This window comes from Setaria italica, chromosome I (genome assembly GCF_000263155.2).
Source record: "Setaria italica strain Yugu1 chromosome I, Setaria_italica_v2.0, whole genome shotgun sequence".
Taxonomy (NCBI): domain Eukaryota; kingdom Viridiplantae; phylum Streptophyta; class Magnoliopsida; order Poales; family Poaceae; genus Setaria; species Setaria italica.
The window spans coordinates 20763826-20779700 of record NC_028450.1 but is presented as its reverse complement, the minus strand read 5'-3'; the positions used below and the strand labels follow the sequence as shown (position 1 = coordinate 20779700).

The 15875-nt window shown below is 43.8% G+C and overlaps 1 protein-coding gene across 1 annotated transcript in view; it reads left to right on the top strand.

Annotated features, from left to right (window-relative positions):
• The first annotated feature begins 15245 nt into the window (after positions 1-15245).
• The window catches only part of LOC101768043 (microtubule-binding protein TANGLED1), a 1865-nt gene continuing 1235 nt past the window's right edge, over positions 15246-15875 (top strand). The window contains 1 exon segment of the mRNA XM_012844980.2: positions 15246-15254. Coding sequence (XP_012700434.1) covers positions 15246-15254 — 9 coding nt within the window.

Here is a 15875-nt window from a genome sequence, read left to right as displayed (position 1 = left end):
AGGCAACGATAATGAAGGGAACTCCGGTAGGGCTTTGGTACTCCTTTTTATAGCTGTGTGGAAGAGAGGGAGGGTTTGAGCAGCGCGAAGATCGTGAAGAACAAGGATGGAGTGCTCTGCCTTGGCGGCGATTGGGCGGCGATGGGCGGCAAGGCAGAGCTTTGGGGATAGGGTCTTTGGTCATTAGGCACTGGAGACAGAGCTTATGCAGGCGCGGTTTTGCTGGAGAGAAGGATTGGTGAGGGCGAGCGCGGGTCTGGTCGCATCAAGTGGCGGATTGGGGGCGGCAACTCGGCTAGCGTGTGGCAGGAAAGAAGGAAGGGGCACTGCAGGCGAGGGCGCTGCAGGCGAGGTGACAGGGCGAGCGGTGATGCTAGCAGGCGCCGAACCAGCAGCTTTGCCAGGGCATGCTACTGGCGAGGCGGGAAAAGGAGTTGTCACTGCTGGATCCATGGTTGGCGAAGGTGGCATCGTCGTGGGGGCGCGCGCGGCCGGGGGTCTGGGTGAGATGATGAGCGCGGGAGGCGAGGCGGTCTGGTGCAGCAGTGGCCAATCTCTAGTCGCAGCAGCGACAGGACGCCTGGCACGGCCGGCGAGGTTGTGAGTGAGATGAGACGAGGCAGAGAGTCTGCAGGACGCTTCTGCGTGCGATTGGGAGGGAGGCATGCTGATCCGTCTGGTCGTGGCCGGCGACTGGGCGAGGCGGGGCTCGTCGGGGAGGTTAAGCCACGTGGTGGAGAGACTCTGAAGCAGGGCGCACGCTTGCTCTGACACGCTTGACCCGAGAGATCCGTGGGATCTGGTTGTGGGTCTACCACTCAGTCTCTAGTTCTTCCACAGCTCTAAGATTTTGAAGGAACACTGTCTTTGGGACTTAGCGAGAACCGGCAGTTTTGGTTGGGTTTTAGGGGTCGAGGCTAATTAGAACTGCAAAATTGGGATTAGCCTTGAGATTAACTCGGCTGATTAGCCTAGGTCATTACACTGACTTGATACAAGTCCCATCGGGCCAAAATAAGGCGACACAACACCTTAATAGAAAAACCTCTTGCTAGTAATTTAATTATTGCGGCCACTTCATAATACATATGTACATGAGTCTAGATCTATATGAACATATACTTCATAGGGATTCCAACGAGTACTTGAACACCCAAAATGGAGTCCGGATGAGGTTGTGGCGGCCGTCACAAGTTGGCGTAGTGCTGCGGTCCGAATCCAACCCCAAAACTTGTTGGATTTGATCTCTTTCTTTCCTTGAGCCAAAAGTGACATGGTGGCCTAATGGAGGACGTTGGCAATACTTGAACTTGGCCCCCAATCAACTTCTTTGGTCCTCCATACCTTCTATGTATGTTTAACACTCTTTTGGATCCACGTATGTATTTCTGAAAATGACAATGAACACACATCATGGTGCAGCATCAATTCATCAAATATATCAAATATAATTATGATAAAGAATCGTTTCACCTATGGATCAAAAGTTGCTAATGTGGTTGTATCCGAGTAGGTGATGTCCCCATCAACTTGGTAGTTCAACTCTTGTTGATGATGATGGATCATTGTCATCCTTTTCAATCGGTGTTTGAGCCTCAACTTCATGTGATCTCACTTCACCCAAGCCCATTCTCATGATTGATTGACTTGGTGGCTCCTCATGATCTACAAGGTTTTTAATCAACTTGCTCTACTTGAGAGCCGTTGGATTCATCAAAAGTCACATCTACCATGATCTCAACACAACCGGTGGTTTTGTTGAAAACAAGATAGGCATGTTCATTATTACCATAACCAAGTAGAAAGCCTTCATAAACCTTTGGTGCAAACTTGGAGCTTTTGGGTTTCTTGTTTAGAATAAAATATTTACTCCCAAAAACTCTAAAGCAGTGCATCTTGGTTTTATTACCGGTGATGATCTCATAGGATGTCTTGCCCAAATATTTATGGAGGTAGAGATGGTTGATGGCATGGCAAGCCGTGTTAATTGTTTCTGCCCAAAAACTATCCGGGATCTTGTACTCATCAAGCATGGTTCTTACGGCTTCAATCAAGGTTCAGTTCTTCCTCTCCATAGTGTCATTTTGTTGAGGAGTGTATGGAGTGGAGAACTCATGCTTGATCCCTTCTTCATCAAGAAATTCTTCAACATTGGTGTTTCGAAACTCCGAGCCATTGCCACTTCTTATCCTCTTAATCTTCAACACATATTCATTTTGAGCTCTTCTAATGAATTTCTTGACTATCCCTTGAGCTTCACTTTTATCATACAAAAAGAATACCCAAGTGAAACGGGAAAAATCATCAACAATAACAAGACCATATTTTTTACCGCCAATGCTAATGTAAGCAGTGGGTCCAAATAAATCTATGTTAGAAGCTTCATTGGTCTTGAAGTAGTCATGATATCCTTGGTGGGGTGTGGAGCACCAACTTGCTTCCTAGCTTGTCATGCGCTACACAACCTATCTTTCTCAAAGATAATATTTGTTAGTCCTAGGATGTGATCGCCCTTTTGAAGTTTGGCCAAGTTTCTCATCTCAACATGGGCTAGTCGGAGATGCCAAACCCAACCTAAGTTAGTTTTTGCCACTAAACAAGTCTCGGGCTTAACTTTATCCATTGTGAATTGATAGAGCTTGCCCTTCAAGCGACCCGTAAAAGCAATAGAGGAATCCTCCCATTTAAAGACGTTCACACCCTCATTAGTAAAGAGACAATTATAGCCCTTCTCACAAAGTTGTGAGATGGACAACAGATTGTATTCCAAAGATTCAACCAAATAAACATTAGAGAGAGAATTGTCATTTATGACAGCAGTGTTACCCATTCCCATTACATCCCCTTTGCTATTGTCTCCATAGATAATACTTTCTTTAGGTGTGTCATAATGCTCTAGGGATGAAAACATATCCTTCTCCCCGATCATATGATTTGAGCATCCACTATCAAGCAACCATGCGGTGCCACCGGAGGAGTAGGTCTACAAAACAAGTTAAGATGGAAATTTAGGTACCCAAAAGATTTGGGTCCTTGTTGGTTAGAGGGATACATCTTTGGAACCCACACACTTCTAAACATAGCTATTTTCGTGTAGGCACCAACATACTTGACCACTATTTTACCATTGTGGTCCATAGCCATGTAGTCGGTGGTATAGTTTGGTGAGGGCTCATGTGCAACCACCTTGTCCTTTGACCTTGTCATGGATTTTTCCACAACGTTTACGTTGGTAGTTGCTTCGACCATTGACTTGACTTGAGTTGGATTGATCTTTGTGACACCATGTACCATGTCCATCAAGTCACCAAGGTTTGCACCCTTGTTGAACAAGAGGACCTCCTTACCATTTACCATCTTCCAGTCATTTACCTTGCTTCCCTTGTAGTGTCCAAGCCCATCCTGTTGGGATATGAGGTAGGCTACACTAGCGCAAATCAAAATTTCTACCGCGTATAACCAGGAAGAACTGCCGTATAAGGATCACGGGATTACCACTCGACGCACTACTGGTGCGGAAGATGTAGATATGCGTCGGTGCAGTGAAGACGATCACGTAGTCGTACGTAGTCGATCACGTCCAGCAGCTCCTCAGCAGCTCGTCCACGTGCAGCAAGATCGCCTCCGGTGCCGCGGCTCATCGTCGGCTCGTCGTGGCTCGTCGGCGGCTCGTCGATGGCTCGTCCAAGTGCTGCAGGCGCAACACCTCCAAGGTATCCACACGTGTAGGGAGGAAGCGTCGCAAGCCGGATTGCTAGATCCGCGAGTTGCAACAGGCGAGGGCGTGGGAGGCGCGGCAGGTGTGTTTCGCCAAAAGGTGTAAACCCTAGGGCGCCCCCACCCCTCTATTTATAGAGGTTCTTGATGGGCCTCTGGATCCGAGGCCCATTAGTACTCCTAAACCTAATCCAACTCGGATCAGATTCGAATTGGGCTTCCAGCCCCTTAAGTGTGTGACCCTATGGGTTCGGATACGTATAGACATGGCCCGAGTACTCCTACTCGGCCCAATATTCGGTAGCGGCCTCTAGCAAGACGTGCCAACTCCTATACGCACACGAAGATCATATCAGACGAACCATCACAACATAATATACATGCTATTCCCTTTGCCTCACGATATTTGGTCTAGCTTCAAGCCGACCGCTCTTTCTCGATCCTGTGATTCGGAATCCCTTTGTAGGTTAACTCTTAACCGTACGTAGCATGGCCATGCATTTTCGGATCCGATCACTCGAGGGGCCTAGAGATATCACTCTCAATCAGAGAGGGGCAAATCCCATCTTAATTGACCATGTCTCATAGCATGCTTCTTGACAAACCCGAAAGCTACCTTTATAACTACCCTGTTACGGCGTAGCGTTTGATAGCCCCTAAGTAGGTCGATCCACATCTAGAATACATGCGACAATCTCAGGTCTAAGGACAAAGCGTATATGTTGTTTAAAGAGAGAACTACTTCTCGTGTTGGGTCAGTCCTAACACATGTCTCCACATGTGTCCACATTATTAGTTCAACATCTCCATGTCCATGACTTGTGAAACATAGTCATCAACTAATACATGTGCTAGTCTAATATTCATGTGTGTCCTCACATGAACTCCGACTAGGGACAACTTTAGAATAACCATACTAGTAAAGAGTTTCACATACAATTCACATAATTGCAAATCAATTCAAGTAGCCTTTAATGAATATTCAATGAACACAATATACAAATCATGGATACAAATGGGATATCATCATCTCTATGATTGCCTCTAGGGCATACCTCCAACAGTCTCCCACTTGCACTAGAGTCAATCTAGAAGGTACCTAATACCCATAGCTCTTACATGCGCATCATGCTTAGCCTGCGGGAGTGGTTTTGTCAACGGATCAGAAATGTTCAGATCCGTGTGTATTTTGCATATCTTGATCTTACCCCGGTTAACGAAGTCTCGAATGAGATGAAATCGCCGCATTACGTGTTTGTTCTTCTGGTGGTTCCTTGGCTCCTTTGCTTGCGCAATTGCCCCATTGTTATCACAGAAGAGATTCAATGGGCTGGACGCATTCGGGAACACACCAAGCTCAATGAGGAAATTCCTTATCCAAACACCTTCCTTCGCGGCTTCCGAAGCTGCGATGTACTCGGCTTCTATCGTAGAATCGGCTACCGTCTCCTGCTTGGAACTCTTCCAACTAACAGCACCACCATTTAGCGTGAACACAAATCCTGAATGTGACTTTGAATCATCTCTGTCGGTTTGGAAACTAGCATCGGTGTAACCTGTTACAACGAGCTCCTCCTGACCTCCATAGACGAGGAACATATCTTTAGTCCTTCTCAAGTACTTAAGAATGTTTTTCACCGCTGTCCAGTGACTCTCACCTGGATCAGATTGGTGTCTGCTTGTCATACTTAGCGCATATGAAACATCTGGGCGAGTACTTATCATTGCATACATAATAGATCCAATAGCCGAGGCATATGGCACTCTACTCATGCGATCCCGCTCATCAGCAGTCGAAGGACACTGAGTCTTGCTGAGATGTATGCCATGTGACATAGGCAAGAACCCTTTCTTTGCCTCTTCCATGCTGAACCGCTTCAACACTTTGTCAATGTAAGTATCTTGGCTTAAACCTATAAGCCTTCTCGATCTATCTCTATAGATCTTAATGCCCAGAATATATGCCGCTTCCCCTAAGTCCTTCATCGAAAAACTATTTTTCAGTGAAGTCTTTACGGACTCAAGCATAGGAATGTTATTTCCAATCAGTAATATGTCATCCACATATAAGATTAGAAATACTACAGAGCTCCCACTAACCTTCTTGTAAACACAAGACTCTTCTTCGTTCTTGATGAAGTCAAACCCTTTGACCACTTCATCAAAACGAATGTTCCAACTCCTAGATGCTTGCTTCAATCCATAAATGGATCTCTGAAGCTTGCATACCTTTCCAGCATTTTTCGGATCGACAAAACCCTCGGGCTGTATCATATACACGTCCTCAGCTAGGTTTCCATTCAGGAAAGCTGTCTTGACATCCATCTGCCATATCTCATAATCGAAATATGCAGCTATAGCTAGAATAATCCGAATGGACTTAAGCATCACTACGGGCGAGAAGGTCTCGTCGTAGTCAACTCCTTGAACTTGTCGAAAACCTTTTGCGACAAGTCGTGCTTTGTAGATGTGAACATTTCCATCCATGTCCTTTTTCTTCTTATAGATCCACTTGCACTCTATGGCTTTAACACCATCAGGCGGGTCAACCAAGTTCCAAACTTGATTGTCTCCCATGGACTCTATTTCGGATTGCATGGCACTCTGCCATTTTTCGGAGTCTGGGTCCATCATTGCTTCTGCATATGTCACAGGCTCATCATTGTCCAACAATAATATTTCCCGCATTTCGCGGAGCCTTGCCGACCTTCGTGGTTGTGGCGGTGCTTCTTTTGCCATGGGTATCTCAACTTGTTCTGCTACGTTAGCATCACTCATTGATTCTTGCCCGATCGGCTCATCTTGAACTTCTTCAAGATGCACTGTCTTTCCACTCTTTTCTCCTTTGAGAAACTCTTTCTCTAGGAAAACCCCGTTCCGAGCGACAAACACTTTGCCTTCTGATCGGTTGTAGAAATAATACCCCAAAGTCTCCTTTGGATATCCCACGAAAATGCACTTATCCGACTTGGGTGTGATCTTGTCCGACTGAAGTCGCTTGACAAACACTTCACATCCCCAAATCTTTAGAAAAGACAAACTAGGAACCTTTCCAGTCCACATCTCATATGGTGTCTTAACTACGGATTTAGATGGTACACTATTTAGTGTGAAAGCTGCTGTTTCTAGAGTGTATCCCCAAAATGACAACGGTAGGTCCGACTGGCTCATCATTGATCGAACCATGTCTAACAAAGTTCGATTACGTCGCTCGGACACACCGTTTCTCTGAGGTGTTCCAGGCGGCGTAAGTTGTGGAACAATTTCGCAACTCTTTAGATGATTGCTAAACTCGTGGCTCAAATACTCGCCTCCACGATCAGATCGCAAGGCCTTAATTTTCTTGCCACGCTGATTTTCAACTTCATTCTGAAATTCCTTGAACTTTTCAAAGGTTTCAGACTTGTGCCTCATCAAGTAGACATAACCATATCTACTAAAATCATCAGTGAAAGTTATGAAGTATTGGAATCCTCCTCTAGCCGTCGTGCTCATTGGTCCGCATACATCACTATGTACGAGTTCCAACAAGTCTACTGCTCTCTCAGGAAATCCTGTGAAAGGCGTCTTGGTCATCTTGGCTAGCAAGCAAGCCTCACATGTCTCGTATGATTCAAAATCAAACGAAGTTAGAAGTCCATCAGAATGGAGCTTCTTCATGCGCTTTTCACTTATATGACCCAAACGACAATGCCACAAGTAGGTAGGACTCAAATCATTAGGCCGAGGGCTTTTAGCACTTACATTACAGACAGGTGAACCATCAAGATTTAAAACAAACAATCCATTCACAATGGGTGCAAAAGCCATAAACATATTATTCTTAGAGATCACACAACCATTGTTTTCACTCGCAAATAAATAACCATCCTTCATCAAGCATGAAGGAGACAAAATGTTTCGACTTAAACTAGGAACAAAATAACAATTATTCAACTCCATAATAAATCCTGACGGGAGGTGGAGTTGCATCGTCCCGACGGTCAAAGCAGCAACTCTTGCATTATTACCCACGCGGAAATCAACTTCTCCTCTTTCCACGCTTCTACTTCTTATCATTCCCTGCATCGAATTGCAAATATGAGCAACCGATCCGGTATCAAATACCCAAGAATTAATAATTGTATCAGCGAGAAATATGTTGTCTATAACATTAACAACAAGCGTACCTGAGGTAGAAGTACTCTTACTTCCGCCATTCTTCAACGAAGCTAGGTACTGCTTGCAGTTTCTCTTCCAGTGACCAAGTTCATGACAGTAAAAGCACTCTTTATCTAGAGCAGGTCCAGCTTTAGCCTTGGGCGCAGGGTTTGGCTTGGACACTCCAGCCTTGCCCTTCTTCTTCCAAGAATTGCCCTTCTTCTTAAAGATAGGCTTGTTCTGTACAGCCATCACATGGCTGGTACTAGCGCTTTTCTTAATGTCTACCTCTGCTGTCTTGAGCATACCACACAGTTCATTCAGACCCTTCTCCGTCCCATGCATATGGTAGTTCGAGATGAAGTTCCCATAGCTAGGCGGAAGAGATGAAAGAATGAAGTCAGTGGCCAACTCTTTGCCCATTGGGAAGCCCAGCTTCTCCAATCGCTGAGTGTAACCAACCATCTTGATTACATGTGGTCCTACTACTGCGCCTTCTGCTAACTTGCACTCCAGAAAGGCTTTGGACACATTGAACCTTTCGGTCCTAGCCTGTGTCTGGAACATGTCCTTGAGCGCCATGATCATATCGTGTGCCTCATGATTTGTCTCGAACTGCATCTGCAGCTCGGGCTCCATGCAAGCAACCATAAGGCAGCTTACCTCAAGATTAGCATCAAATGCCTTCTTGTAAGCAGCCTTAACGGCAGCAGATGCATCATCAGCAGGTACTGGTGGTAGTGGGGTGTCTAGAACATCTTCCTTTTTCTCAGCCCTGAGAACAATTCTCAGGTTACGGATCCAATCCGAGTAGTTTGTTCCATTCAACTTGTCCTTCTCAAGGACCGAACGCAAAGCAAACGATGCGGTGGTGTTGCTAGGTGCCATTTAATCTACAACAAAAGTAATGCAAAATACACTAAGACAAACGTATCCATGATAGAGCAAATTACATTAAACTATTTTAACAGAATCTTCTCCCACTAAAATCAATATCCCTCTATTGAAACTTAGTGATTCAGGATCCACAACTAACAAGTCCACTAGTGAGCTTTAGCATCACCGCTAGCAAACGAGGTAGATCGGTAAGCAACTTTTGCTAATCATATCAACATATGACTCCTGTTGTTGGGTGACATCTCTATGTCTCGGCGCGCAACCTTTATACCCCAAGGTCCTTAACCGTTAAGATAACCTTGTTAAGCAAACCAACCCTTATGCGTGTAAGTGTCCGACACAAACCCGTCTAGTCAAGGAAAACTAGTGGCACCCTAATTTCATAGACCCACCACTAATTGTACAAGACATGGGACGGTGCAAGTTTTAGTTGGGAGGGCATACTAACTTAAAATTTGTGAGGGATCGTTCTACTTCTAACATCACAGCATGCAGAAAGTAAAACATAAACAGAATAGCATTCACACAGCTTGTGACACAGTATGGCCCGTTTTCATATGGTGATCTCCATCTCCATAGAACCTGTTCACCATGGTGATCTCCATCTCCATGTTCCATGTGCGCCATCCTCCTGGTGATGAGTCCTCCAAGAACTAGAGCATGCTATTACGCCTAATAGCTAGTAAAGAATCTAGTAATGAAGATTACATAGTTGCTTGGATCATCACAGATTGGTACGCAGACCATTAAGTACAATAAAGTGACAACACATATGGCTCCTGCCGTGTTGCCGTACGCGCGACACGCAGGTCACGAATGAGTTACACACATGCATCACATACACAAGGGGGCCATACTGATCACAAGATACATACATACATCCTGCAAAACAGAGTTAGGCGTCCAAACGTTCCAAACTTCGGAGGCCCGAAACTCCATCTTCCAAGCCGAATTTGGGAAATCTAATTTTGCCGAAAACGGAAAAGCCGTTGAAATTCATGTGTAACTTTTTCTGTAGATCAATTTTCGTATAAAAATCGCCTCGATCCGAGATCATACCGAAAAGTTACGGCTGATTTACCGAAGCATACGCATACGACAAAATCCCGATCCCGGCAGTAGATCCCATCTACCATTGCACATCTAATGCGCCTGGCGTATGACCCTGGATCTCGATTCGACCAATCATATTGATCTTTGCTCACTGCAACTGGATTTACGTGTATCACTTAACTCCGATGGCGGAAACCGACCGGTAGGAGTATGTCGTTACACTACCATTGCAGCAAGGGCACGAAATCAGGACATAGATCAAATAGAGAACTCGCATATCTCCATATGCACACATCCCGAATCCAAAACTAAGCAGCTACGGCTCTGATACCACTGTTGGGATACGAGGTAGGCTACACTAGCGCAAATCAAAATTTCTACCGCGTATAACCAGGAAGAACTGCCGTATAAGGATCACGGGATTACCACTCGACACACTACTGGTGCGGAAGATGTAGATATGCGTCGGTGCAGTGAAGACGATCACGTAGTCGTACGTAGTCGATCACGTCCAGCAGCTCCTCAGCAGCTCGTCCACGTGCAGCAAGATCGCCTCCGGTGCCGCGGCTCGTCGTCGGCTCGTCGTGGCTCGTCGGCGGCTTGTCGATGGCTCGTCCAAGTGCTGCAGGCGCAACACCTCCAAGGTATCCACACGTGCAGGGAGGAAGCGTCGCAAGCCGGATTGCTAGATCCGCGAGTTGCAACAGGCGAGGGCGTGGGAGGCGCGGCAGGTGTGTTTCGCCAAAAGGTGTAAATCCTAGGGCGCCCCCACCCCTCTTTTTATAGAGGTTCCTGATGGGCCTCTGGATCCGAGGCCCATTAGTACTCCTAAACCTAATCCAACTCGGATCAGATCTGAATTGGGCTTCCAGCCCCTTAAGTGTGTGACCCTATGGGTTTGGATACGTATAGACATGGCCCGAGTACTCCTACTCGGCCCAATAGTCGGTAGCGGCCTCTAGCAAGACGTGCCAACTCCTATACGCACACGAAGATCATATCAGACGAACCATCACAACATAATATACATGCTATTCCCTTTGCCTCACGATATTTGGTCTAGCTTCAAGCCGACCGCTCTTTCTCGATCCTGTGATTCAGAATCCCTTTGTAGGTTAACTCTTAACCGTACGTAGCATGGCTATCCATTTTCGGATCCGATCACTCGAGGGGCCCAGAGATATCACTCTCAATCAGAGAGGGGCAAATCCCATCTTGATTGACCATGTCTCAAAGCATGCTTCTTGACAAACCCGAAAGCTACCTTTATAACTACCCTGTTACGGCGTAGCGTTTGATAGCCCCTAAGTAGGTCGATCCACATCTAGAATACATGCGACAATCTCAGGTCTAAGGACAAAGCGTATATATTGTTTAATGAGAGAACTACTTCTCGTGTTGGGTCAGTCCTAACACATGTCTCCACATGTGTCCACATTATTAGTTCAACATCTCCATGTCCATGACTTGTGAAACATAGTCATCAACTAATACATGTGCTAGTCTAATATTCATGTGTGTCCTCACATGAACTCTGACTAGGGACAACTTTAGAATAACCATACTAGTAAAGAGTTTCACATACAATTCACATAATTGCAAATCAATTCAAGTAGCCTTTAATGGATATTCAATGAACACAATATACAAATCATGGATACAAATGGGATATCATCATCTCTATGATTGCGGGCATACCTCCAACACATCCATATGGCTAGGATGCCTCCTAGCCTTGTACTAGATCTTGAGCTCAAGCTTGACACTACCTTCATAACCTTGTGCCACTAGCATGTTCAATCTTTTGATTTGAACATCCCTTGCTTGCATTGACTCTTCTAGCTTAGCAATATTAGCAACACAAACATTTACATCAATTTTATAGCATCTTGAGCAACCTTCACTTGTGGAGATATTGGAGTCAAGAGTTCCCTTGGAATTGGTTTGGGTGCTTTCCCAAAGAGCACTATAGTTAACTTCAAGGTCCTTATATTTGACCGTTAAGCATGAGAACCTTTCTTAAAGTTCACTATGAGTGGCCTCTCTTTTTTTCAAGGATGAGCAAATCTTCTTGCCTATCGAGAGACTCCTTCTTTTTCTCCAATTCTCTATAATATTTTTAATCTCTTTGTAACCTTTCTTTCCAAATTCTTTTATCATGTTAGATTTATATTTTTTTTCTTCATCTTCCAAATCATTTTGCATATTACTAGATATGGAGAAAGAAAGAGAAGAGGAGATGGTTGTTTTTTCGACCTTGGTTCCTCTTGCTATGAGACAAAAAGGATTGTCATCATCATTGTCGAAAGTGTTGTTGAAGAGTCTTGTTGGTGTAGGACTTGAGTATGGCTAGAGTTGCCATGCATTCCTTGTTAGAGTCTTCATCACTATAATCCCATTCTTGACCAACATGAGTTTGACCTTGATATTTTTTTCTTATAGTCCTTGCTCTTCTCCTTGTACCTCTTCTCTTCCTTTTCCTTATTTTTCTTGTATGGAAAATCAACAATATAATGACCTAATTACTTGCACTCATAGCACCTTTTTTGTGATGTCTTCTTTCTATCATCACCACCTTTCTTGAAACTCTTCTTCTTCATGAACTTCTTGAAATTTCTCAATACCAAGGCGGGTTCATCATCGATGCTTCCCTCATCACTTGAGTCTTCTTTCTTTGACTTGACAGCTTTGGGGCTTGACTCAACCATGATACTTGAGCTAGCGTTGAGAGCAACACTCCTATTGATCTTTAGACTAAGTGACTTGGCCACATCTCTTTCAACCAACTCTTGATGTAAGATTTCACCAAGAAGTTGATTAGGTGTCTTTATTTTGAAGCTTGGATCCTTTCTAATCCTAGTGGCAAGAGTAGAGTTCCTTGGTGTGAAAGTTCTAAGCATCTTCTTTGTGACGTTGCGATCATCCCAATCCATACTTCCAAGAGATCTAATGTCCAACACAAGGAGCATTAGTCTATCAAATATTTGCCTCACAGTTTCTTCATCAAGCATGACAAAGTGCTCTAGCTCTCCATGAATCAAATCCATCTTGTCTTCTCTAACTCGATCGGTCCCCTCATGTGCCTCCTTTAGTGTGTCCCAAATCACCTTGGCAATCTCAACGGAGCGGACCTTGTTGAACTCTTGAGCACATAGAGAACTTGTGATGACCCTTACGGCTTTTGCATTGCGGAAGTAATTTTGAGCTAAGTGAAAAGCCCTTTATCGGATTTGAACCGATGACTTATGCCTTACCATGGTATTACTCTACCACTGAGTTAAAAGGGCTTTTTATTCAATAATTAGCCACTTTCGTTGCTCGGCCGTTGGTACACCATTCTTTGGTGGAGTTACACCTATAACCACAACTTCCCAAATAGAAGGGTGAAACCTGTAGAGATGCATTTTCATATCATATGACCACTTGGGATAATCCGTCCTAATAAAATAAGGAGGTTTTCCCAAGTGGATCGATTGAAATTGTGAAGGAGGATATTAAGATGAAGCATTTGCATAATTATGAGGAACTTGATGCAACCCGTAGAAAGGATACATGTCCCTTTCTTCCTTGTTCCTCTTCTTCATCAACTTCTCCGCCTTCTTCTCAATCTTGGCTTTCATCTTCTCTTTTCTTATTCTCTTTGCTTCCAAGTCCTCACCCTCAAGTTCATCACTTGAGCTAGAATCGTCACCAAAGCTTGCGTCATGAATAGAGGGTGGGAGACTCCTTGGTAGCTGGCCTTGAGGATTCACGGGACCTCCTCCATGATCTGCATTAGCAGCAACTATAGCAGCGGCTTTTTCGGCAGCAGCGGCACTATCCCCAACTAGAGACATCGGAGTAAAAAGTAGTCTACGAAATTCAAATTTAAACAAGTTTAAGAAGAATCTATTTGAATCAAAAGTTCAGCAATGAAGTGTAGAGACTAATGCAGGTGATTTTTATGATAGAAACTTCACAAGAATATAGATCGGCAAAAATCAAGTTCTAGGTCAAAAGGAACTTGAAGAACGCAACAAACACATGAGATAAATGATTTGTTTATCGAAGTTCACTACCACAAAAGAACCTACGTCTCCATTGAGGAGCTCACAAAGAGCCGGGTCCCCACTAACCGTTTACCTCTCTTAATCAACCACAAAGGAGGATTGAGTCACTTATTATGAATCCTCCAAGAGGATGGGCAATACAAACTTCCCGGACGCACCACAACAACAGGGCGCTCAAACGGGCGACGTCGAACTGTCTAGAAGCAAGCTTCAAGAGTAATAAATGTGAATCGAAGACCAAAGATGCTTCAAGTGCTCTTGAGATGAACTTGATTGACCTCACACTCAAAGCTAGAATCACACACCTCAAATCCTTCTCTCACCCAAGCTCTAGCTCAAAACTGTCAAAGATTTAGCTTAAGGAGGGAGTAGGGAGGAGTATTGAATGCCCTTGGAGGTATTTGTCTCGGGTTAGGTCAATAACAAATGAAGGGAGGGCTGAGGGGGTATAAATACCCGAGCCCCAAAAACTAGCTGTTACTGTGCTGTTAAGTAATTGTCGGAACTTCCGACACTGGGTCGGAACTTCCGATCCTATTCAAATAAAACAGCTGAGCACCCCCTATCGGAAGTACTGGGAACTTCTGCCACTTATCGTCGAAACTTTCGACCCTGATTAATTAAATCCACTGAGCACCCCCGGTCGGAAGTTACTAGGAACTTCCGGCACATGTCGGAACTTCCGACAAATGCAAAAACCGTGAGAAATTGTGATTAAGGTGTCTCTCATAGGTAGTTAGTATCTCAAATGAGCACTTTGACATCTTCAAGTCAACAAGCTGCGTCCAGTGTTCCTATACTCAAATTTAAAATTAGAAAATGATAAACGATCTTCTCTTAAGCTCCAACACCGTTCTTCAACAAATTCGGGTACTTTCTTGCATCTTTTTTCATTTCTTTTGCTTTGAGTCTATCAATTTCTCAATAAAATCATTAGTTAATTAATTATGCATGTCATCAACACCAAAATCCAATTAGGGGGTCAAGATGCACTTTCACTCCTTTGTTCTACAAATGTAGGTTCAAAATTTATCTAGAAATATAAGTATTTCTAGCCTAATCCATTCCTTCGCCTTTGGTCGTAACTTTAATCTTGGTGATTTGTTAAAAAAAGATAGATGTTAATTGCATTTTGTGATTGATTGATTGATTGATACAGACATTTCCCTCTTTCTTAATATGTCATTAAATTCAAAAAAATATTTATATTTCTAGATGGCGAGAAAAAAAAGACTAGAACAGCTTTTTACCATTTTCATTTTTGACTTAAACATATTTTCTATCATTTACTCCCTCCGTTTTAAATTGGAGGTCGTTTTAGTTTTTTTACTTCAAAGATATTATTATGCACCTAGAAACTAGAAAAGTTAAAACAACCTACAATTTGGAATGGAGAGAGTAAGTTTAACCCCACATACCATATATTTTATCAAGAGTTGGATTTTACGGATTTTTGGCCTAGCCTTGATAAAAAGATAAAGCATATTCGATGCACTAACCCATAATCATGTATGCTGGGCCCATGGCATTCAAGTCAACAAGTTGCAGTACTCCGTAAGCTTGGACTCACTTCGTGTTTGTAGAACCAAGTGGTGCTTCTTAACATTTTTTTATTTTTTCGAATGAATTGAAAATACAATTACCTTGACGAGGCTGAAGCTTAAAAATTAAAACTATCACGCGTCTCGCAATCAGAAATGTCACACATTCATTTCGCAAAAGATGCTCTCCCCCTAACGTATTTTGAATGGATACACTACAACAGTAGCACAAATCATGCGTTGGCTGGCACTCCTATTAATATTGATACTGCAATTAAAAACCAAGATTTGAAAATCCGTAGCACTTGCTGTCCATCCACGAAGCTCCCTATTAACTTCTCAGCCATAAATCTGAATAACCCATTCAGTATAAGAAATCAGATTTCCGTAACCTCGCAAGAACAAATCCGCAGTTTATCCCTACCGAATTGCCCAAGCCCACTAACTGACATGGTGGACCAAACCGCGCTTTACACCA